Source organism: Hyla sarda, chromosome 11, assembly GCF_029499605.1.
Source record: "Hyla sarda isolate aHylSar1 chromosome 11, aHylSar1.hap1, whole genome shotgun sequence".
NCBI lineage: Eukaryota > Metazoa > Chordata > Amphibia > Anura > Hylidae > Hyla > Hyla sarda.
In genome coordinates, this window is record NC_079199.1 from 6541850 (window position 1) to 6565167 (window position 23318).

The following is a 23318-nucleotide window of genomic DNA, read 5'->3' on the forward strand; positions in this document are numbered from 1 at the left end:
GCAGATCGTCCCGTCTTCGGTCAGCGCCGCGGTTGGCCGGGTGACAGGACTCGAGTGCGCAAACTTGTGGGTATTGTGCGGAGGCCTTCGGGGTGCTATGGCGACACGGGAATATGACAGAGGAAAATGTTTGCTGATGGTAATTCTATGGGCTTTGTCTCCCGTCATTCTCCATCATGACGACTCGATTTAAGTCTCTTCTGTTTGAGGACAAATGTAAGAACGCTTTCCAGCTTAGGGGCCTTTGTGCGGCCGCTCTGAATGGGTAATTCAGCCTTTGTGCCGCTCAATTGTGGGGGCAAACATAAAGACAAGATTCTTCAGCTCCTAAACCTCCTTTCCATGGCTATGCGCGCATCTCTTTAGGGATTTGCTTCATTCTTACCTTGCTGACATCACCCTTCATCCAAAAAAAAGAAAAAACACAAAAAAAGGGGGCAGAGAAGACCCCTGGTCAGCGGAGGGGCGGCTCAGCTTCTCAGTAATTCTGCCATTGTCCTGTGTCATTCAGCTATGGTCGCCTCCAGCCTCCCAGACCGATTCACTTATTTTTTATTTTTTTTTGGGGGGGGGGGGGGGGGGGGGAAAGTTTGGAGAAAAAAAAAAAGTTTAGAGAGAAAAAAAAAAGAAAAAGTTTGAGGGGGGCGGCGAGAGGTGTCCGGGTGTCAGCCATCAGCCTCCCCATGTATTGTGAGGAGGACTCCGCGAGAAGCCGCCCAGGACTCCTGGTATTTATTTGTGGCCCTTTTTTTTTTTTGTGGCTGTCCCCATGGCGACAATTTGAGATGGGGAAAAATGTGGGAAAGGGCAGACGAATGCCTAATTGAAGGGCTTTGTATTTGGTCGGTGGGACGTGATTGGTGGACGGAGTCTCCCCCTAACTACGAGGATTCATTCACTTTCCTCCCCGAGTTCGGCGTTGGCATCATTCACACCGAGGAGAGGACAGGTTTGTAGCCAGATTATCCCCCCGCGTGGGGCGTCTGAGGATTGGGGTCTACAGTAAGTGGGTGCAGGGCTGGGGGGGAGGGGGGGTCCATGAATGGATCATTGAGGAATCAAACCAGCTTAATGGACTCTGATGGTCCCCAATGGCAGCATTTCCCAACCAGGGTGCCTCCAGCTGTTACAAAACTACAACTCCCAGCATGTCCAGTCTACAGTAACTGTGGGACTGTTCTCTGCTTTCATCAGTATTGGGGAAAGTCTGGGTAACTATCAGAGTTCTGTAGGTGTCACATTGTATCCAAGTTCTGTAGGTATCACATTGTATCCGAGTTCTGTAGGTGTCACATTGTATCCAAGTTCTGTAGGTATCACATTGTATCCGAGTTCTGTAGGTGTCACATTGTATCCAAGTTCTGTAGGTATCACATTGTATCCGAGTTCTGTAGGTGTCACATTGTATCCAAGTTCTGTAGGTATCACATTGTATCCGAGTTCTGTAGGTGTCACATTGTATCCGAGTTCTGTAGGTGTCACATTGTATCCGAGTTCTGTAGGTATCACATTGTATCCGAGTTCTGTAGGTGTCACATTGTATCCAAGTTCTGTAGGTATCACATTGTATCCGAGTTCTGTAGGTGTCACATTGTATCCAAGTTCTGTAGGTATCACATTGTATCCGAGTTCTGTAGGTGTCACATTGTATCCAAGTTCTGTAGGTGTCACATTGTATCCGAGTTCTGTAGGTGTCACATTGTATCCAAGTTCTGTAGGTATCACATTGTATCCGAGTTCTGTAGGTGTCACATTGTATCCGAGTTCTGTAGGTGTCACATTGTATCCGAGTTCTGTAGGTGTCACATTGTATCCGAGTTCTGTAGGTGTCACATTGTATCCGAGTTCTGTACGTATCACATTGTATCAGAGTTCTGTAGGTGTCACATTGTATCAGAGTTCTGTATGTGTCACATTGTATCCGAGTTCTGTACGTATCACATTGTATCCTAGTTCTGTAGGTGTCACATTGTATCCGAGTTCTGTAGGTGTCACATTGTATCCGAGTTCTGTACGTATCCCATTGTATCCGAGTTCTGTACGTGTCACATTGTATCCGAGTTCTGTAGGTGTCACATTGTATCCGAGTTCTGTAGGTGTCACATTGTATCCGAGTTCTGTACGTATCCCATTGTATCCGAGTTCTGTACGTATCCCATTGTATCCGAGTTCTGTACGTATCCCATTGTATCCGAGTTCTGTAGGTATCACATTGTATCAGAGTTCTGTATGTGTCACATTGTATCCGAGTTCTGTAGGTGTCACATTGTATCCGAGTTCTGTAGGTGTCACATTGTATCCGAGTTCTGTACGTATCCCATTGTATCCGAGTTCTGTACGTGTCACATTGTATCCGAGTTCTGTAGGTGTCACATTGTATCCGAGTTCTGTAGGTGTCACATTGTATCCGAGTTCTGTACGTATCCCATTGTATCCGAGTTCTGTACGTGTCACATTGTATCCGAGTTCTGTAGGTGTCACATTGTATCCGAGTTCTGTACGTATCACATTGTATCTGAGTTCTGTAGGTGTCACATTGTATCCGAGTTCTGTACTTGTCACATTGTATCCGAGTTCTGTAGGTGTCACATTGTATCCGAGTTCTGTACGTGTCACATTGTATCCGAGTTCTGTAGGTATCACATTGTATCTGAGTTCTGTACGTGTCACATTGTATCCGAGTTCTGTAGGTGTCACATTGTATCCGAGTTCTGTAGGTATCACATTGTATCCGAGTTCTGTACGTATCACATTGTATTTGTATCCGAGTTCTGTAGGGGTCACATTGTATCAGAGTTCTGTACGTATCACATTGTATCTGAGTTCTGTAGGTGTCACATTGTATCCGAGTTCTGTACTTGTCACATTGTATCCGAGTTCTGTAGGTGTCACATTGTATCCGAGTTCTGTACGTGTCACATTGTATCTGAGTTCTGTAGGTATCACATTGTATCAGAGTTCTGTATGTGTCACATTGTATCCGAGCTCTGTAGGTGTCACATTGTATCCGAGTTCTGTAGGTGTCACATTGTATCCGAGTTCTGTACGTATCCCATTGTATCCGAGTTCTGTACGTGTCACATTGTATCCGAGTTCTGTAGGTGTCACATTGTATCCGAGTTCTGTAGGTGTCACATTGTATCCGAGTTCTGTACGTATCCCATTGTATCCGAGTTCTGTACGTGTCACATTGTATCCGAGTTCTGTAGGTGTCACATTGTATCCGAGTTCTGTACGTATCACATTGTATCTGAGTTCTGTAGGTGTCACATTGTATCCGAGTTCTGTACTTGTCACATTGTATCCGAGTTCTGTAGGTGTCACATTGTATCCGAGTTCTGTACGTGTCACATTGTATCCGAGTTCTGTAGGTATCACATTGTATCTGAGTTCTGTACGTGTCACATTGTATCCGAGTTCTGTAGGTGTCACATTGTATCCGAGTTCTGTAGGTATCACATTGTATCCGAGTTCTGTACGTATCACATTGTATTTGTATCCGAGTTCTGTAGGGGTCACATTGTATCAGAGTTCTGTACGTATCGCATTGTATCCGAGTTCTGTACGTATCCCATTGTATCCGAGTTCTGTACGTATCGCATTGTATCCGAGTTCTGTAGGTATCACATTGTATCCGAGTTCTGTAGGTATCAGTCAGGATCAGACACATAGACATATATAAATGAATACGTTGTTTGTGAGGATTTCTTGGGATAAATGACTCGGTGTCTGTGGGAGGAGAAGAGACTGTGGGGAAGTTGTTGCTCATCACAAAAGTTTTATTGTTTTTTCTTTTGTTGAAAAATTCTTAACATGTGTGGAAGGAAGATGGTAAAAGCAAAGAACTGACTAATCCTGATCTCCACCATCATCATCATCACCCCCCCCCCCCACACCTCCTTCATCCTCAACATCACTACTACTACCATCATCACCTTCACCATCATCATCATCACCCCCCCCACACCTCAACATCACTACTACTACCATCATCACCTTCACCATCATCATCATCACCCCCCCCACACCTCAACATCACTACTACTACCATCATCACCTTCACCATCATCATCATCACCCCCCCCCCCCACACCTCAACATCACTACTACTACCATCATCACCATCATCATCATCACCCCCCCCCCCCACACCTCAACATCACTACTACTACCATCATCACTCATCATCATCACCCCCCCCCCCACACCTCAACATCACTACTACTACCATCATCACCTTCACCATCAATACTACTGCCTCCACCATCATCATCATCATCACCCCCACACTTCCTTCATCCTCAACATCACTACTACTACCATCATCATAATCATCATCATCACCCCCCTACCTCAACATCACTACTACTACCATCATCATCATCATCATCACCCCCCCCACACCTCAACATCACTACTACTACCATCATCATCATCACCACCTTCACCATCAATACTACTGCCTCCACCATCATCATCACCCCCACACCTCCTTCATCCTCAACATCACTACTACTACCATCATCATAATCATCATCATCACCCCCCTACCTCAACATCACTACTACTACCATCATCATCATCACCCCCCCTACCTCCTCCATCCTCAACATCACTACTACTACCATCATCATAATCATCACCCCCTACCTCCTCCATCCTCAACATCACTACTACTCCCATCATTATCATCATCACCACCTTCACCATCAATACTACTGCCTCCACCATCATAATCATCACCCCCACACCTCCTCCATCCTCAACATCACTACTACTACCATCATCATAATCATCATCATCACCCCCCTACCTCAACATCACTACTACTACCATCATCATCACCTTCACCATCAATACTACTGCCTCCACTATCATCACCATCATCATCACATCTAAATAAAATCCTCTAATAATCATGATCACCTAAATCCACAACCCATTGTCCCTTCATCACCACTATTACCTCCATCATCATCATCACCATCATCACCACCATCATCATCATAATCATCACCACCTCCATCACCATCACCACCACCTCCATCATCACCACCACCTCCATCACCACCACCTCCATCTTCTTCATCATCACCACCACCTCCATCATCATCACCATCACTACCACCTCCATCATCATCACCACCACTATCACCTCCATCACCATCACTACCACCATCATCACTACCACTACCACCTCCATCATCATCACCATCACTACCACTACCACCACCTCCATCATCATCACCATCACTACCACCATCATCACTACCACTACCACCTCCATCATCATCACCATCACTACCACTACCACCACCTCCATCATCATCACCATCACTACCACTACCACCTCCATCATTCACCATCACTACCACCTCCATCATCATCACCATCACTACCACTACCACCACCTCCATCATTCACCATCACTACCACCTCCATCATTCACCATCACTACCACTACCACCTCCATCATCATCACCATCACTACCACCTCCATCATCACCATCACCACCACCTCCATCACTACCACCTCCATCACCACCACCACCTCCATCATCATCACCACCACTATCACCTCCATCACCATCACCACCACTATCACCTCCATCACCATCACTACCACCATCATCACTACCACTACCACCTCCATCACCATCACTACCACTACCACCACCTCCATCATTCACCATCACTACCACCTCCATCATTCACCATCACTACCACCTCCATCATTCACCATCACTACCACTACCACCTCCATCATCATCACCATCACTACCACCTCCATCATCACCATCACCACCACATCCATCACCACCACCACCATTGCCGCCCCCTTCACCATCTTTAGCTCTAATGATTATTGTATTTAGATCCATTCATTGCATTTTCCTTATTTGGCTCCGGTCCCATTTTTTACCCTTTTTTCCTTTTTTTCCCAGATCTTCGGATTTTGATTTCCACAATAGATTCTTTTTTATTTACATTTTTTTACCATTTTAATGGAAATTTTGCGCTGGGTAAACCATGGCATCAGACAATGAGGTCAAAACGTTGCTGAATTTCGTCAACTTGGCGTCGTGTGACATCAAGGCGGCTCTGGACAAGTCGGCTCCGTGCAGGAGATCAGTGGATCACAGGAAGTATCTGCAGAAACAGCTGAAAAGGTTCTCCCAGAAGTATGCCCGGTTACCCAGGTGCCACCCCGCCGGCAGAACCGTGGACCTGAGGAAGGGGCTGGTGGACAAAACTGGGGCCCACCACTCCTGGTAAAGGGCTGAATGACAAGGTGGTGGGGGCCATGGAGGAGGGCGTTATGGGGGACGTGGAGAACAGGGCGGACATTGGCCAGCAGGGTCAAGTGCCCATGAGGAAAAGACAACTGCCGGCATCCTTCTGGGAGGAGCCCAGATCGTCCGCCAACCTCCTGGACCTGCCTTGTCCCTCCAGACTGGACATCATATATAAGGACAGGACCGAGACCTCCCTTCCTGTCTATGAAAGTAAAAAAGTCAAAAATGTCCCCGACAAATCCCACGTCCTCTGTGCCCACCCCGCGGGAGATAAGGAGACCGGGAAGGTGCCACCTGTAACCTCCTTCAGTCCCTGCAGCTGCTGCCCTCTTCAGTACCACGGACAGCAGGTCCTGTACCAGCACAGCCATGGGGTCCACCACCACCCCAACCCCTTCACCACCCTGGCACTATGGAGTAAAAATACCGCCGTGCCCACCGTGGAGATCCAGCACTTGTGTAAGGACTCTGGGCAGAGACTCTACAGACACGTGGTCCTCAAGCCCATACCCACCAAACCCACCGTGCTGCCCTCCATTTTTAACGTTTTTGGATATATCTGACTTTGGACCCTATGACTATTTATTGGGGATTCTTATGACCCGTGGGAAGGAGATGAGAAGAGTTATTCAAGGTGACCCTCCCAAATGTAGTTCTGGTTCTTGAAGAACCTTAAAGGGGTACTCCGCCCCTAGACATCTTAGCGTTGGTCAAGGTGACCCTCCCAAATGTAGTCCTGGTTCTTGAAGAACCTTAAAGGGGTACTCCGCCCCTAGAATCTTATCCCCTATCCAAAAGGACAGGGCATAAGATGTCTGATCATCGGGGGTCCTGCCGCTGGGGACCCCCAGGATCTTGGCTGGATGACTGGCGATGCGGAGGCTCGTGATGTCACGGTCACGCCCCCTCAATGTAAGTGACATCACGAGCCTCCGTCACTGAACCCAACGCTCTACACAAACACCGGGTACAGCACGGAGATCGCGGGGGTCCCCAGCGGCGGGACCCCCGTGATCAGACATCTTATTCCCTATCCTTTGGATAGGGGATAAGATGTCTAGGGGCGGAGTACCCCTTTAAGGTTTAAATAAGGCCACATTTTAGCCAATTCTTATGTAGTTGGCACAGTGGTCTCAAACTGTGGCCCTCCAGATGTTGCAAAACTTCAACTCCCGGCATGCTGGGAGTTGAAGTTTTGCAACATCTGGAGGATTGCAGTTTGTAGACCACTGCACAAAGGGATGAGATGAGAAGGAAGCCTTGATTTACCTTTTAATGACAGTGTGGATCCTCTGGAGAAGGCAGTCAGGCTTTTGGCTGTCTGGGCGGGCTGGAAGTTGACGTTTTGCAACATCTGGAGGACTGCAGTTTGAAGACCACTGCACAAGGGGATGAGAAGGAAGCCTTGATTTACCTTTATGGGACAGTGTGGATCATCTGGAGAAGGCAGACAGGCTTCCAGCTGTCCGGGCATGCTGGGAGTTAAGGTTTTGTGACATCTGGAGGGCCACAGTTTGAGACCACTGGCTTAGAGGGACTTTTGATGGTGACTTTGACTTTTTGATTTCTTGGGGTCATAGTCCAATGAGCGGCCGGTGACCATTAAAGGGGTACTCCGCTGGAATATTTTTTTTCTGGTGCCAGAAAGTTAAAGCAATTTGTAAAAGACTTCTATTTAAAAATCTTAATCCTTCCAGTACTTATCAGCTGCTGTATGCTCCACAGGAAGTTGTGTAGTTCTTTCCTGTCTGACCACAGTGCTCTCTGCTGACACCTCTGTCCATGTCAGGAACTGTCCAGAGCAGGAGAGGTTTGCTATGGGGATTTGCTCCTGCTCTGGACAGTTCCTGACACAGACAGAGGTGTCAGCAGAGAGCACTGTGGTCAGACAGGAAAGAACTACACAACTTCCTCTGTAGTATACAACAGCTGATAATTACTGGAAGGATTAAGATTTTCATATAGAAGTAATTTACAAATATGTTGAACTTTCTGACACCAGTTTATTTGAAAACATTTTTAGTTCCTCCGGAGTACCCCTTTAAGCTTTGCTCATTCATGAAACCATTTACTATCCTCCAACTTGGATTTTTGAGGGTTAAAGTAAAATAAATTTCCCCACCAATTTGTCTGCTCTGTCGGGTGAAATATAGGTAACTTAAAGAGGTTGTCTAGGATTTAAAAAAAAAAAAAAACAATGCTGCTTCTTTCTTCTCAAACAGCACCATCCCTGTGCACAGGTTGTGTCTGGTATTGCAGCTTTGCTCCATTGAAGTCAATAGGGCTGAGCTGCAGTACTTCACACGACCTGTGGACAGGAGTAGCGCTGTTCTTACAAAACAAGAAGCAGCACTTTTCTAATCCTGGACAACTCCTTTAAGTCATGTACAATTTAGCCGGAGAAAGCGGAGGATAAAAATGTTTTGTTTTTTTTTTTGCTTTTTTTTAAATTTTATTTATTTAGAATTTTTTTTGTGTGTAAATCTTCAATATCGGTCGGAATCCTAGAAACATTTTATCGATCTGGAATGTGTCACATTGTAAATATTGTAATAAATGTTACATACATTTGTATCGGATTCTCATTTTTCATTTGCATTTTTTTATTTTTATTTATTTATTTATTTATTTATTTTTTTTAGGAATTTCTTTAGTTTGGTTTTGGATATTTCTGTGGTTATCCGTATAGGTCCGGGTCTGTATTGTAGGGTGTCGGTGACATTAGGATGGCTGAGACGATGCCTAAAAATCTTAAAGGGGTACTCCGGTGAAAAACTTTTTTTTTTTTTTTTTTAAGTCAACTGGTGCCAGAAAGTTAAACAGATTTGTAAATTACGTCTATTAAAAAATCTTAATCCTTCCTGTACTTATTAGCTGCTGAATACTACATTGGAAATTCTTTTCCGTTTGAAACACAGAGCTCTCTGCTGACATCACGAGCACAGTGCTCTCTGCTGACATCTCTGTCCATTTTATGAACTGTTCAGAGCAGCATATGTTTGCTATGGGGATTTCCTTTTACCCTGGACAGTTCCTAAAAATGGACAGAGATGTCAGCAGAGAGCTCTGTGTTTCAAACGGAAAATAATCCTTCCTGTACTTATTAGCTGCTGAATACTACAGTGGAAATTAAGATTTTTTAATAGAAGTAATTTACAAATCTGTTTAACTTTCTGGCACCAGTTGATTAAAAAAAATAAAATTAATAAAGTTTTCCACCGGAGTACCCCTTTAAGATATAGCTCCTATGGGTCCATGTACATGCATACATAGTCTATGCAAACTGTGGACCTCCAGCTGTTGCAAAACTACAACTCCCAGCAGCTTTCTGGCACCAGTTGATAAAAATAAAAAAAAAGTTTTTCACCGGAGTGCCCCTTTAAGATCCCCTGGAATTCAATGCTGTGATTTGTTTGGTCTTTGGGTTTCAGGATAAGCTGGGTCACTGCCAATATGGCCACCAATATCAAGGGGTTGTTACCCATCTTTCCTGGGGTCCTGAATGGAAAATTAGCCTTGTTATATATTAGAGCCCCCAACCTGTAGCTCTCCTGTTTCAAAACTACGAGTCCCACAATTCTGATGTATTTGACAGTGAATTGCGCAGTTGCTGTAAAATAGCCTAGTTTACCACAGCCTCTTTTTCTTCTTTCTAACACTGTTCGGGCATGCTGGGAGTTGTAGTTTTGCAATAGCTGTTGGCATCCTGGTTGGGAAATACTGGCCTAGACAGCGCACAATGGTGCACACACTACTATAGTGATGCAGAGCGGAGATTGGGATTTAACTCCTCGTGGCTCTGCCCCTTTTGTCTCTGTTCAGAGATATGGTGCAATACCTCGACTCTGACACAGGGTGGCAGCAGTTTGCTATTTAAAGGGGTATTCCAGGAAAAAACTTTTTTTTTTTTTTTAATATCAACTGACTCCAGAAAGTTAAACAGATTTGTAAAATTACTTCTATTAAAAAATCTTAATAATAATCAGCTGCTTCAGATGACAAACCAAGCTCTGCTACAACATTAACACTTTATTATTTATAATTTTGTTTTACTATTATTTATAGATTTTTTAATTATTTTAATTATATATTTTTGATATTTATTCTTCATTTAATTATTTTTATAATTTTTTTCTTTTTTACATAATTTTGTTATTTATTTTTTACATATATATATATTTTTTATTTATTTTAAAAGATCCTGTTTTAACCTTGCCATAATAGGATTTCTGCAAAGAAAACTTCTTGGCCATTCCCTCAGGGCCCATATACACACACGAGGGAATTTCCACAGCATAAAGCGATTATTGTTGTTTAGCGCAATGGAATTCCGCTGAAAGATGAAACCTTTTTTTTTTTTTTAAATCAAAAACTATATATATGTTGTACTTTCTAAAATACTTCATAACAAACATTTTATAGAAATCATGGCTTAAAAATTAAGTTTATATATACACACACACACACACGCAGTATATATATATATATATATATATATATATATATATATATATATATATATATATAGCTGCAGCATCATATTTGTCAAAGCTGAAGCACAGCATATATATGCTTTGCTTCAGCAAAAATGATGCTGCAGGCGGACAGGATTAAGCACTGGATGGTATGTGTGGTGGTGGTGGTGGTGTTGGGGTGTGTGTGGGTGTGTGGGTGGGTGTGTGTGTGTGTGGGGCAGGACTAGCCTCCTCTGTGCTCACTCCTGTCCTATCAGACTGCAGCATGAAAACAGAGAGGAGGGGGTTACAAAGTAGCCTGCGGCGACCCAGCACAGCAGACTCAGGGAGGAAGTGAATGCATGTTGTGTGAGGGCGGGCTCAGTGCTTGCCTCAGACAAGCCCCTTCCTGAGCAGTGGATGTCAGAATGAGTGAGCAGCAGAACAGAGGGGATTTGTGAGCCCAAAAAAAAGAAGCTAGACACATAAAGGCATGTAAAGCATCTGTATGAGCTAAAGAGGAACATATAGAAACACTTTTTTTCTGTGATATGACAGGTACGATTTAAAGTAAATTCTTTTGGGGGAATTCCACATCGGAGTGCTTTTCTTTTGTCGCTCATAACGGAGATTCATTATGATGGTGCCTGTTGCTCATGGAATATCCACATTCTGTTGTGTGCATTGGACTTAAAGGGGCACTCCACTGGACAATTTATTAATTTTTTTTTTTTTTTTTTTTAGCAACTGGTGCCAGAAAGTTAAGCAGATTTGTAAATTACTTCTATTAAAAAAATCTTCCAGTACTTATCAGCTGCTGTATGATGTACAGGAAGTTCTTTTTTTTTTTTTTTTTTCCTTTCTGTCTGACCACAGTGCTCTCTGCTGACACCTCTGCCCATTTTAGGAACTGTCCAGAGCAGGAGAGGTTTTCTATGGGGATTTGCTCCTACTCTGGACAGTTCCTAAAATGGACAGAGGTGTCAGCAGAGAGCACTGTGGTCAGGCAGAAAGGAAATTCAAAAAGAAAAGAACTTCCTGTGGATCATACTGCAGCTGATAAGTACTGGAAGGATTAAGATTTTTTAATAGAAGTTATTTACAAATCTGTTTAACTTTCTGGCCCCAGTTGATTTAAAATAATAATAATAATAATGTTTTCCAGTGGAGTACCCCTTTAAGAGTATAAAATGTCTCTGCAGCGCCCCCACAGGAAACATAAAGCATGGACAGAGAATTCCCTAGAGTGTTTGTTCCTTGGTTTCCCAGGTCTCCTTAGGAACAGAACAGAGAGGATCATGGGAGCTGAAATTGTTCAGACCTGACCCAGTTAGACCCAAAATCCTGTATTTTAGGGATAGGGGCGGAGCCATCTGTATAGGCCCATGAACCTGCTCCCTCGGGGTCTCTACGGGTGGACTAAGGAGGCGGCAAATAAACGCAGAACAGATCGGAAACTTTCTCCCTCTTTGATGCTTCGCCGTTTACACTTCACATATTTTTCCCCCCGATAGCGCTGCACTGATTTTTTGCTTTTTCCCGCAGGAAAGGGGCGACCCCGGTCATGTGACAAATCTGCGCGACTCTGGTTACATTATAAACATTTATTCCAAATCACAATCTGTAAACAAACACGAAATAAAAATACAAAAACAAAAAAACTGGTAAAAAACATAAAATACAAACCCGAAATCATCTCACACCGGGGGGGGGGGGGGGGGGGGGGGGGGGAGGAGGGGAAAAAAGTGCATGTGAAAGAAACAAGCGGATTGCACATTTTTAGATTAGAAATATTTTAACTCATTCAATCCCGGCCAATTTTAGAATCGCTCTGCAGGAGAAACAACACACGAACATGCAAAAGGTAAACTTCAAAAATAAAATAAAAAACACAATCACTTCGGAAATAGGAAGTGTAAAATGTATGTTATTAAAAAAAAACAAAAAAAAAACGCCTGCCCATAATGGTGCCAGCTGCGATAATATAACCAGAATCTATTTATATATATATATATATATATATATATATATATATATATATATATATATATATATATATAAAATATTAATATAATCTATATCTATCTATCTGTGGCGATATGGTGCAATATCTCAACACTGACACAGGATGGCAGCAGTTTGCTATTTATTTAATGTTGATACCAAAGAACAGTGTTTCCCAACTAGGGTGCCTCCAGCTGTTGCAAAACTACAAATCCCAGCATGCCCGGACAGCCGTTGGCTGTCCGGGCATGCTGGGAGTTGTAGTTTTGCAACAGCTGGAGGCACCCTAGTTGGGAAACACTGCCATAGATTAAGCACTTTCACAACAGAGAACACTGGAGACTATATTAGTCGGGGGAAATTGACAACTAGTAAAAAAAAATTTAAATAATTAAATATTTGCTATTTAAAGGGGTACTCCCGTGGAAATTTTTTTTTTTTTTTTAATCAACTGGTGCTAGAAAGTGAACACAGATTTGTAAATTACTTCTATTGAAAAATCTTAATCCTTCCAGTACTTTTTAGGGGCTATATATTGCATGTTTTTCTTTTTGGGAGAAAATCCCCATAGCAAACATATGCTGTTCTGGACAGTTCCAAAAAATGGACAGAGATGTCAGCAGAGAGCACTGTGGTTGTAACATAACAGAAATCCAAAAAGAAAAACATTTCCTCTGTAGTATACAGCCCCTAAAAAGTACTGGAAGGATTACGATTTTTTGATAGAAGTAATATACAAATCTATTTTAACTTTCTGGCACCAGTTGAAATTATTATTTTTTTCCACGGGAGTACCCCTTTAATTACTGAATATCGCCATATCCATATAACTCGGGCACCAGTCCACACCGCTCTCATTATATTTCCTGGAGATTTTCCAGCAATTAAAAAAAAAAAATAAAGAAACAGGGCTAATTTTCATAAAGAAAAATAAATAAAAAGCGCCACCCCTATCCTCAGGTTGTGTGCGGTATTACAACTTGGCTCCATTCACTTCGATGGAACGGAGCTGCAATACCCCACACAACCTGAGGATAAGCAAGGGTGGCGCTATTTTTTGAAAGAAAGCAGCCATGTTTTTTTTTCTAGTCCAGGATAACCTTTAATTCAGGAAAATTTAAAATAATTTTAGGGAAAGTCAGAGGGTAAATCTGCAATGAAAAGACTTCAGCCCCAAATGGCCGACCACCACGACACGTCTCAGCAGAATGCACATCGCTCTTTAGGGTTCAGAGCATGAGTACAAACAGCACCACCCCTGTCCTCAGGTCGTGTGCGGTATTACAACTTTGCTCCATTCACTTTATTACAACTGAACTGCAATACCACACGCAACCTGATGACAGGGGTGGTGCTGTTTCTGGAAAAAAAAAAAATCAGCTCTGTTTTTTTAACCCCACCATAGACATCATAGCTGATCCGGCACCACTGGTAAGCTGTGGGGCCCCCAGACATCCCCCGTAGCAGCCATGATGGATTCCAGCCTGTATCAGTGCCCTTCTAGGGCATAGGCATAGGCAACCCTTCATATTACAGGGCCTGGTGGCATGAAATGGGTTGTAGGCACTCAGGGCAAGGCATGTATTGCCCCCCCCCCCCTAATCCAGCCTGCATATGTATACAGATGCAGGGGGTCCAGTCAAATAGATAGGAGGCCCTGTCCCTGCTACATCATTTAAGATATAACTCCTATGGGTCCATGTACATGCATACATAGTCTATGCAAACTGTGGACCTCCAGCTGTTGCAAAACTACAACTCCCAGCATGCTCGGACAGCCAAAGGCTGTCCGGGCATGCTGGGAGTTGTAGTTTTGCAACAGCTGGAGGCACCCTGGTTGGGAAACATAAAGAGTGATGAATATTGAGTTAACTCTACTTACAAAACTACAACTCCCAGCATGCCCGGACAGCTGTTGGCTGTCCGGGCATGCTGGGAGTTGTAGTTTTGCAACAGCTGGAGGCACCTTGGTTGCGAAACAGAGTGGTGAATATTGAGTTAACTCTCCTTGCAAAACTACAACTCCCAGCATGCTCAGGTCACCATTAGGGGGGCAGTAATACGTCAAATAATAAACTATTCCTTCTGCTTCATATTTACATGCAACAATGTAACAATCCTCTGAATACAATAAATGTTATTGTAACTTTCTAATAATCACACATCCGCATTTAAAGGGCCAGCACGCTGCTAAAAAAAAAAAAAAAACTTAAAAAAGAAAAATCCACACACACCTGCGTGACATCAATTTGTGATCATGGGGGGAGGGCAGAGAGTTTCATCCCATGGATGAGCCGCTCCCCTGACTAAACCGGCTGATAACAGAGAGCGACAGACAGCATCCCGCTGCACAGCAACTAGAGAGTTAATTTCATTCTTTGTCAATTTAAGAACCTAAAATTGTCAACAATTGAAGCGTTCACCAGCAGAGTGAATTCCAATACGATACAATGTGACAATAACCGGCACAGCAGAGTGGAGCGCGCGCATCCTTGCTCACACGTTGCAGCAGTTTTCGAGGGCTGGCTCCATTGTTGCGCCAAAGCGAATCCTTTTTATTTAGAAAAATAAGAGACCGGGTCCACTTTAAGAGACATCACTGCCTGTCATGTGTTCAGTAACCTTACGTTTCCGTTGTCTTTTTGTCACTTTCGTGTTGCTTCTTGACCCCGCCCCCGAGGAGCGCCGTGCTGCTAAAACACCGCATCATATGAAGGCACATGTCCGTATGGGCCAGGAATGCTGCCGACTCCACAGCCTGGTCTCTAATCACTTGCCTCCTCACGTCCACAAGGGGTCAGTACTGAGCCTGGTCCCACAGCTCGCACTCAACTAGTGTAATCATGACTCAAGTATCGGATGAGTCTGGCCGGCAGGGGCAACGTGTCCAACAGTTTCAGGCGATTTTGTTCCAGCACGCTCCGCACCTTTATGCGGCACAAGTGTGCAAGAGATCTCGGGGGTTCTGGAAGAGGGACAAAGTGTAGGAAATTGGTCAATGTTTTATGTAAAAAAATATATATATATAACATTTTTTATATATATATATATATATATATATATATATATATATATATAATGTATGGAGTCAAAAAGTATAATAAAGCAACATATTAAAAGAAATGTTATTAGCCATAGTGAAAAGATCTCTCTATATCGGCTGTGCCCTACCTTGTAAGCCGTGAGGTCACGTCACAGGCTCTGAATACAGACAACTTCCTTCCCTCTAGTCAGCACGGGACCAGACTAGTGATGTGAAGGGTTGAACTCATTTGATTAGTAACTCATAAGATAAGGCAGCAGAAACCCTGTTCTCAGTCAGAGTAGTTTCCAGGTTTCCTGCTGCCTAATTAATGTGTCCTAAATCTAATGAGCAGTAATACCAGCTCCCCCCTTCACATCACTAGTCTGGTCCCGTATTGTATGGAGAGTGGTGGTGTTGGTTGTGGGGGGGGGGGGGGTTATGAGGGGAGGAAGCTTTCTGCATTCAGAGTCTGTGACATTATGTCACGGTCTACAAGGGGGGGCTGATATAAAGAGATCTTTTCACTATGGTTAATAACATTATATTAAGTTTCTATTTATACTTTTTGACCCCATACACGGATAATTTTTTACCCCCCACCTGCACATTAGATAAGGGAGCAGGGAGCCCATTCTGAAGGAAACTACTGTGACTTGGAATGGGCTTCCTGCTGCCTTATCTAATGAGTTGTAAATCAAATGAGCAGCAATACCAGCTTCCCTCTCAACATAATTGGTCTCAGCCCGTGCTGACAGGAGGGGAGAAGGGGGAGGGACAGGAGCTCGGCATTCAGAGCCTGTGGGACGTGACATCACAGCTTACAAAGTAAAAGGGCTATAGCCGATATGGAACATCTGTGCCCCATGGCTGTCTGGGCATGCTGGGAGTTGTAGATTTGCAACAATTTGGAGACCACTGCAATAGTGGGACGCTGCTCTCCTGATGTACAGTAGATAGAATATACCTTACCAGCTTTCTTCTTTATACCCTCCCAATCGGCATAGCTGTCCAGATGCTCCTGTAATCGGGAACAGAGGCGAACGTTCCCCACATAATCCAGGAGGACGTCAATAATGGGACCGGCCCAGCGACTCATCTCCGGGGTGGAAACCATCTCACAGAACTGGAGGAAGGAGAACAAACAAGTATTATAGTAGTTATATTCTTGTATATAGGGGGCAGTATTATAGTAGTTATATTCTTGTATATAGGAGGCAGTATTATAGTAGTTATACTCTTGTATATAGGAGCAGTATTATAGTAGTTATATTCTTGTATATAGGAGCAGTATTATAGTAGTTATATTCTTGTATATAGGAGCAGTATTATAGTAGTTATATTCTTGTATATAGGAGCAGTATTATAGTAGTTATATTCTTGTATATATGAGCAGTATTATAGTAGTTATATTCTTGTATATAGGAGCAGTATTATAGTAGTTATATTCTTGTATATAGGAGCAGTATTATAGTAGTTATATTCTTGTATATAGGAGGCAGTATTGTGGTAGTTATATTCTTGTATATAGGAGGCAGTATTGTGGTAGTTATATTCTTGTATATAGGAGGCAGTATTGTGGTAGTTATATTCTTGTATATAGGAGGCAGTATTATAGTAGTTATATTCTTGTATATAGGAGCAGTATTATAGTAGTTATATTCTTGTATATAGGAGGCAGTATTATAGTAGTTATATTCTTGTATATAGGAGGCATTATAGCAGTTATATTCTTGTATATAGGAGCAGTGTTATAGTAGTTATATTCTTGTATATAGGAGCAGTATGATAGTAGTTATATTCTTGTTTATAGGGGCAGTATTATAGTAGTTATATTCTTGTATATAGGGGGCAGTATTATAGTAGTTATATTCTTGTATATAGGAGCAGTATTATAGTAGTTATATTCTTGTATATAGGAGCAGTATTATAGCAGTTATATTCTTGTATATAGGAGCAGTATTATAGGAGTTATATTCTTGTATATAGGAGCAGTATTATAGGAGTTATATTCTTGTATATAGGAGCAGTATTGTAGTAGTTATATTCTTGTATATATGAGCAGTATTATAGTAGTTATATTCTTGTATATAGGAGGCAGTATTATAGTAGATATATTCTTGTATATAGGGGCAGTATTATAGTAGTTATATTCTTGTATATAGGAGCAGTATTATAGTAGTTATATTCTTGTATATAGGAGCAGTATTATAGTAGTTATATTCTTGTATATAGGAGCAGTATTATAGTAGTTATATTCTTGTATATATGAGCAGTATTATAGCAGTTATATTCTTGTATATAGGAGCAGTATTATAGTAGTTATATTCTTGTATATATGAGCAGTATTATAGTAGTTATATTCTTGTATATAGGAGCAGTATTGTATTAGTTAACTGAAGGGGTTGTACCTGGATAATCTTTGGGTGCTTACGATCTTGCGGGGTCTCCTCCTGTCGCCTACGATCCTCGATTGGAGGATGAGGGTTATTTCCATATTCACATGTAAAGCAGGACTCGGCATCACAGCCCTGATCCATAATGTACTTCAGCAAGCTCAGATACTTCATGGAGAACATGACGGTGGCCGGGAAGGAGGTGGGGTGAGTGGCCACATAAACGTTTATATTTGCCCCGTGTTCCAGGAGCAACTTCATGGTGGTCAGGCAGCCGTGTCGTATGGAGATCAGCAGTGGATTGATAAGATCCACATTGGGGTTGGCTCCGGCCTCCAGCAGCAGTTTAGTCGCATAAATATTGTTGTTTATGACAGAAAAGTAAAGCACGGTGCTGCGCCGGTCCTCGTACAGCCGGGCGCGGTCAAACGATAAGGTAAAGTTGACATCGTAGCCGGCATTGACAAGCTCCTCCAAGATGTCGTCATTGTTGCGTTCTGCCGCTATGTGCAAGGGGCTGATCCCGCTCCTCTTCACCCGCACGCGACTGGTCACAGGGATCAGCATAGAGACTATGCTAAAATATACAGTATATATATGAGATATGACGTTCAGCATCAGGAAATACAGATCTGAGGTAATAAATCAACAATATAAAATACAGATCTGAGGTAATAAATCAACAATATAAAATATAGATCTGAGGTAATAAATCAACAATATAAAATACAGATCTGAGGTAATAAATTAACAATATAAAATACAGATCTGAGGTAATAAATCAACAATATAAAATATAGGAAATCGCAAATCAACAATATAAAATATAGATCTGAGGTAATAAGTCAGTAATAGGACAGTAATAAGTCAGTAATAGGACATAGCTCTGAGGTAATAAGTCAGTAATAGGACAGTAATAAGTCAGTAATAGGACAGTAATAAGTCAGTAATAGGACATAGCTCTGAGGTAATAAGTCAGTAATAGGACAGTAATAAGTCAGCAATAAGACATAGCTGAGGTAATAAGTCAGTAACAGGACATAGCTCTGAGGTAATAAGTCAGTAATAGGACAGTAATAAGTCAGCAATAAGACATAGCTGAGGTAATAAGTCAGTAACAGGACATAGCTCTGAGGTAATAAGTCAGTAATAAGACATAGCTCTGAGGTAATAAGTCAGTAACAGGACATAGCTCTGAGGTAATAAGTCAGTAATAAGACATAGCTCTGAGGTAATAAGTCAGTAACAGGACATAGCTCTGAGGTAATAAGTCAGTAACAGCAGGACATAGCTCTGAGGTAATAAGTCAGTAATAGGACATAGCTCTGAGGTAAGAAGAATTTCCTCTGTAGTATTCAGCAGCTAATAAGTACTGGAAGGATTAAGATTTTTTAATAGAAGTAATTTACAAATCTGTTTAACTTTCTGGCACCAGTTGATTAAAAAAAAAAAAAATAAAAAAATAAAAAATTTCCACAGGAGTACCCCTTTAGGTTTTGCAGAATTCCAATGCGGAATCCTATTAAACTCAATGGGGCTTCGAATTTCGGTAGAATTCCGTGTTTTCAGCAAACAGAAATTCCGCCGAAATGTCGCTCACATTCCGCAAGAAATGCAAAAAATCTGCAGAACGGAATTTGAGCGGAATAGCAGAATTTCTACCGTGTGAACATGGCCTTAAAGGGGTACTCCTGTGGAAAAATATTTTTTTTTAAATCAACTGCTGCCAGAAAGTTAAACAGATTTGTAAATTACTTCTATAAAAAAAAACGTAATTCGTCCACTACTTTTTAGGGGCTGTATACTAAAGAGAAATCCAAAAAAGAAATGCATTTCCTCTGCTGTCATGACCACAGTGCTCTCTTCTGACCTCTACTGTCCATTTTAGGAACTGTCCAGAGCAGAATATGTTTGATATGGGGATTTTCTCCAGCTCTGGACAGTTCCTAAAATGGACAGCAGAGAGCACTGTGGTCATGACATCAGAGGAAATGCATTTCTTTTTTGGATTTCTCATACAGCCCCTAAAAAGTACTGGAAGGATTAAGATTTTTTTAATAGAAGTAATTTACAAATCTGTTTAACTTTCTGGCAGCAGTTGATTTAAAAAATTTTTTTTTCCACAGGAGTACCCCTTTAAGGCCATGTTTCACCCCTTTAAAACCTGTGACCAGAAAACCGAAATGTAGAAGAAAAAACACCCGAAAAGACGGAATCGGGCCCCCCCCCCCCCTTGCAGCCCCACGTAATGTCTAATGACATAATCTGGCGTACCTTCTCGAGACATGATATGGACGCCCGTACATGTGTAAGCAACAATGTTTCGGATTCCTGAGCGGTGACATCAGACCCCACCGCGTACGCGGCAGCAGCGCTGTCAGGGTGACCACTGCCAGATGTATTAGTCAGCGTGCGCAGGACCTGTCGGTGTAATCTCGCTTTCCTCATGTTGGAAGCACGCAAAATCTTATTTAAGGGTCAGAGTTCATGGGTGCTGGGGGGGGGGGGGGGTTCACTTACTTGTCATTGTCCCGTTTCTTGGCTGCGACGTGAATGGGCAAAAACCCGTCTTTGTTTTGTTTGTTGGCATCGGCTCCTTGCGACAGGAGGAACTCTACGATGTCGTCATGGCCGTTTTTGCAGGCTTCGTAGATGGCGGTGGCGCTGTCGTTGGCCTGGGTGTTTATGTCGGCGCCTGGTGACAAGAAATGAGAAGAATTTAAAGGAATTGTCCATCTAATTTGATCACAATGGCTGTTTGGGCATGCTGGGAGTTGTAGTTTTGCAACAGGTTATCCCAATCCATTTGGAATTGTTTCCCAACCAGAGTGCCTCCAGCTGTTGCAAAACTATAACTGTTGTAGTTTTGCAACAGCTGGAGGAACCCAGGTTGGGAAACACTGCCCTGCGGTTTTTCTACAGTTAAAATGTCATGCAGTGCCCCCTTGTGACTGGTCTGTCCCTATACATCAGGAGTCCTCCACCTGTCAGACTGTCCGGGCATGCTGGGAGTTGTTGTTTTGCAACAGCTGGAGGTCCACAATTTGGAGATCACTGCATTAGACCATGCCCAAGGCTGTCCGGGCATGCTGGGATTTGTAGTTTTGCAGCAGCTGGGGGTTCAAAGTTTGGAGACCACTGCATTAGGCCATGCAAATAACTGTGTGGGCATGCTGGGAGTTGTAGTTTTGCAATATCTGGAAGTCTACAGTTTGGAAACTTAGGTCAGTGTTTCCCAACCAGGATGTCTTCACCTGTTGCAAAACTACAACTCCCAGCATGCCCAGACAGCCGTTGGCATGTTGGGAGTTGAACCAGTGTGCCAGCAGCTTTTGTAAAACTACAACTCCCACCATGGCCAGAGGGTCTCTATTGTAACCACCATCCCCTGGAAGAAGCAACCTGGTGAAACCTGCGTCGGGGCAGTTGGTTTCATGCATTAGGTCAGTATTTCCCAACCAGGTTGCCCTCCAGCTGTTGCAAAACTACACCTCCCAGCATGCCCGGACAGCCGTTGGCTGTCCGGGCATGCTGGGAGTTGTAGTTTTGCAACAGCTTGAGGTTCACAGTTTGGAGACCACTGCTGTAAGGGATATAATGCCGCCGTGACTCATTGCCCCTTTCTAGTAGTTTGGTCTGAAGATGTAGGTAATCAGAGACATCTTGGTTGCAAGGGAGGAGCTCCTTGACAACCTTGGTGACAACCAAGATGGCGGCTATAACTGCTCCCACATGGCTTGCGCCCCATCTTTCCGAGGACCCAGTATGATAAATCTGCTATGTTATTCGGCCATGTATTACAGTTTAAAAGAGTTAAAGGGGTATTCCAGGGAAAAAACTTATATATCAACTGGTGCCAGAAAGTTAAACATTTTAGTAAATTACTTCTATTAAAAAATCTTAATCCTTTCAATATTTATCAGCTGCTGAAGTTGAGTTGTTCTTTTCTGTCTGGCAACAGTGCTCTCTGCTGACATCTCTGCTTGTCTCGGAAACGCCCAGTTTAGAAGAGGTTTGCTATGGGGATTTGCTTTTAAACTGGGCGGTTCCCGAGACAGGTGTCATCAGAGAGCACTTAGTCAGAAAAGAACAACTTCAACTTCAGAAGCTCATAAGTACAGAAAGGATTAAGATTTTTTTTAATAGAAGTAATTTACAAATCTGTTTTATTTTCTGGAGTCAGTTGATATCTATAAAAAAAAAAAAGTTTTTTCCTGGATAACCTCTTTAACATTCAGGGGCCTGGGATATCTTGGAGACAATCCGGTATAACCCAGCTTTCCCTGTAACAGATATAAGCGAAGGCTGAATGGAATTTGTTTGCATCAAGTTTCGAGGTTTTCTTGTCACTGTAGGTCGGGCGCTCACCGCATTTGACGATGTACCGCAACGCCTCCAGCTGTCCGCCCTGCGCCGCTAAGAATAAGGGGGTGAGGCCGTAACAGTTCTTGGCTTCGATCTTCGCTCCTCCCTTTATCAGGATGTCGATGATTTCCATATCGTTCCTCGCCACGGCCTCGTGCAGTGCGGTCCAGCCCTGGTTACACCGGTGGTTGACGTCCGCCCTGTGCTCCACCAGCATCTTCACGGCATCGCAGTTCTTCCGCTCGCACGCTGCAAGAGGCGAATTATTATAGGGTAGGTTATAATTTAAGGCGAGTGATGAGCATCAGGCGCCATATTCAAATTTGCGATATCTCACGAATATATTAATGATTAATCGTCCTATGTTCGCGAAATTCGCATATTCGCTATGTTCACTTTTTTTCCCCATGCGAAAATTTGCATGGAAAATTGGCATAAAAATCTGCATAAAAATTTGCATGTGAAAACAAACAAACATAAACAGACCCATGTGATAGGCCCCTATTCGCATGGAAAAATCGCATGTGAAAAAAAATAATAATATTCATCATTACGAATATATAGCACTATATTGAAAATATTCACGAAATCGTGTAGTGCCGATATTCGCGATAAAAATTGGCATTACGAATATTCATGCTCAACACTATTTAAAGGGGTACTACTGTGGAAAACTTTTTTTTTTTTTTTTTAAATCAACTGGTGCCAGAAAGTTAAACAGATTTGTAAATCACTTCTATTAAAAAATCTTAATCCTTCCAGTACTTTTTAGGGGCTGTAT

General features: G+C 42.7%; 2 protein-coding genes across 6 annotated transcripts in view; one reads left to right on the top strand and one right to left on the bottom strand.

Moving 5' to 3' along the window:
* Window positions 1–7970, top strand: part of FAM181A (family with sequence similarity 181 member A) — a 35373-nt gene extending 27403 nt beyond the window's left edge. Inside the window, 2 exon segments of the mRNA XM_056546306.1 lie at window positions 5946–6249; window positions 6251–7970. Of these exon segments, the coding sequence (XP_056402281.1) occupies window positions 6031–6249; window positions 6251–6859 (828 nt within the window). The 5' untranslated portion in view covers window positions 5946–6030 and the 3' untranslated portion in view covers window positions 6860–7970.
* A 6633-nt stretch (window positions 7971–14603) lies between these two features.
* ASB2 (ankyrin repeat and SOCS box containing 2) overlaps window positions 14604–23318 on the bottom strand; it is a 43992-nt gene continuing 35277 nt past the window's right edge. For 2 of the 5 annotated variants that reach the window (XM_056545373.1, XM_056545372.1), the window contains 5 exons: window positions 22541–22786; window positions 20693–20867; window positions 18188–18749; window positions 16749–16902; window positions 14607–15719 (listed from right to left, as the gene is read on the bottom strand). In XM_056545373.1, coding sequence (XP_056401348.1) covers window positions 15583–15719; window positions 16749–16902; window positions 18188–18749; window positions 20693–20867; window positions 22541–22786 — 1274 coding nt within the window. In that variant the 3' untranslated portion in view covers window positions 14607–15582. Of the gene's footprint in view, window positions 15720–16748; window positions 16903–18187; window positions 18750–20692; window positions 20868–22540; window positions 22787–23318 lie in introns of all 5 variants that reach the window. The other 3 variants (XM_056545367.1, XM_056545370.1, XM_056545371.1) reach the window with 3 other exon arrangements.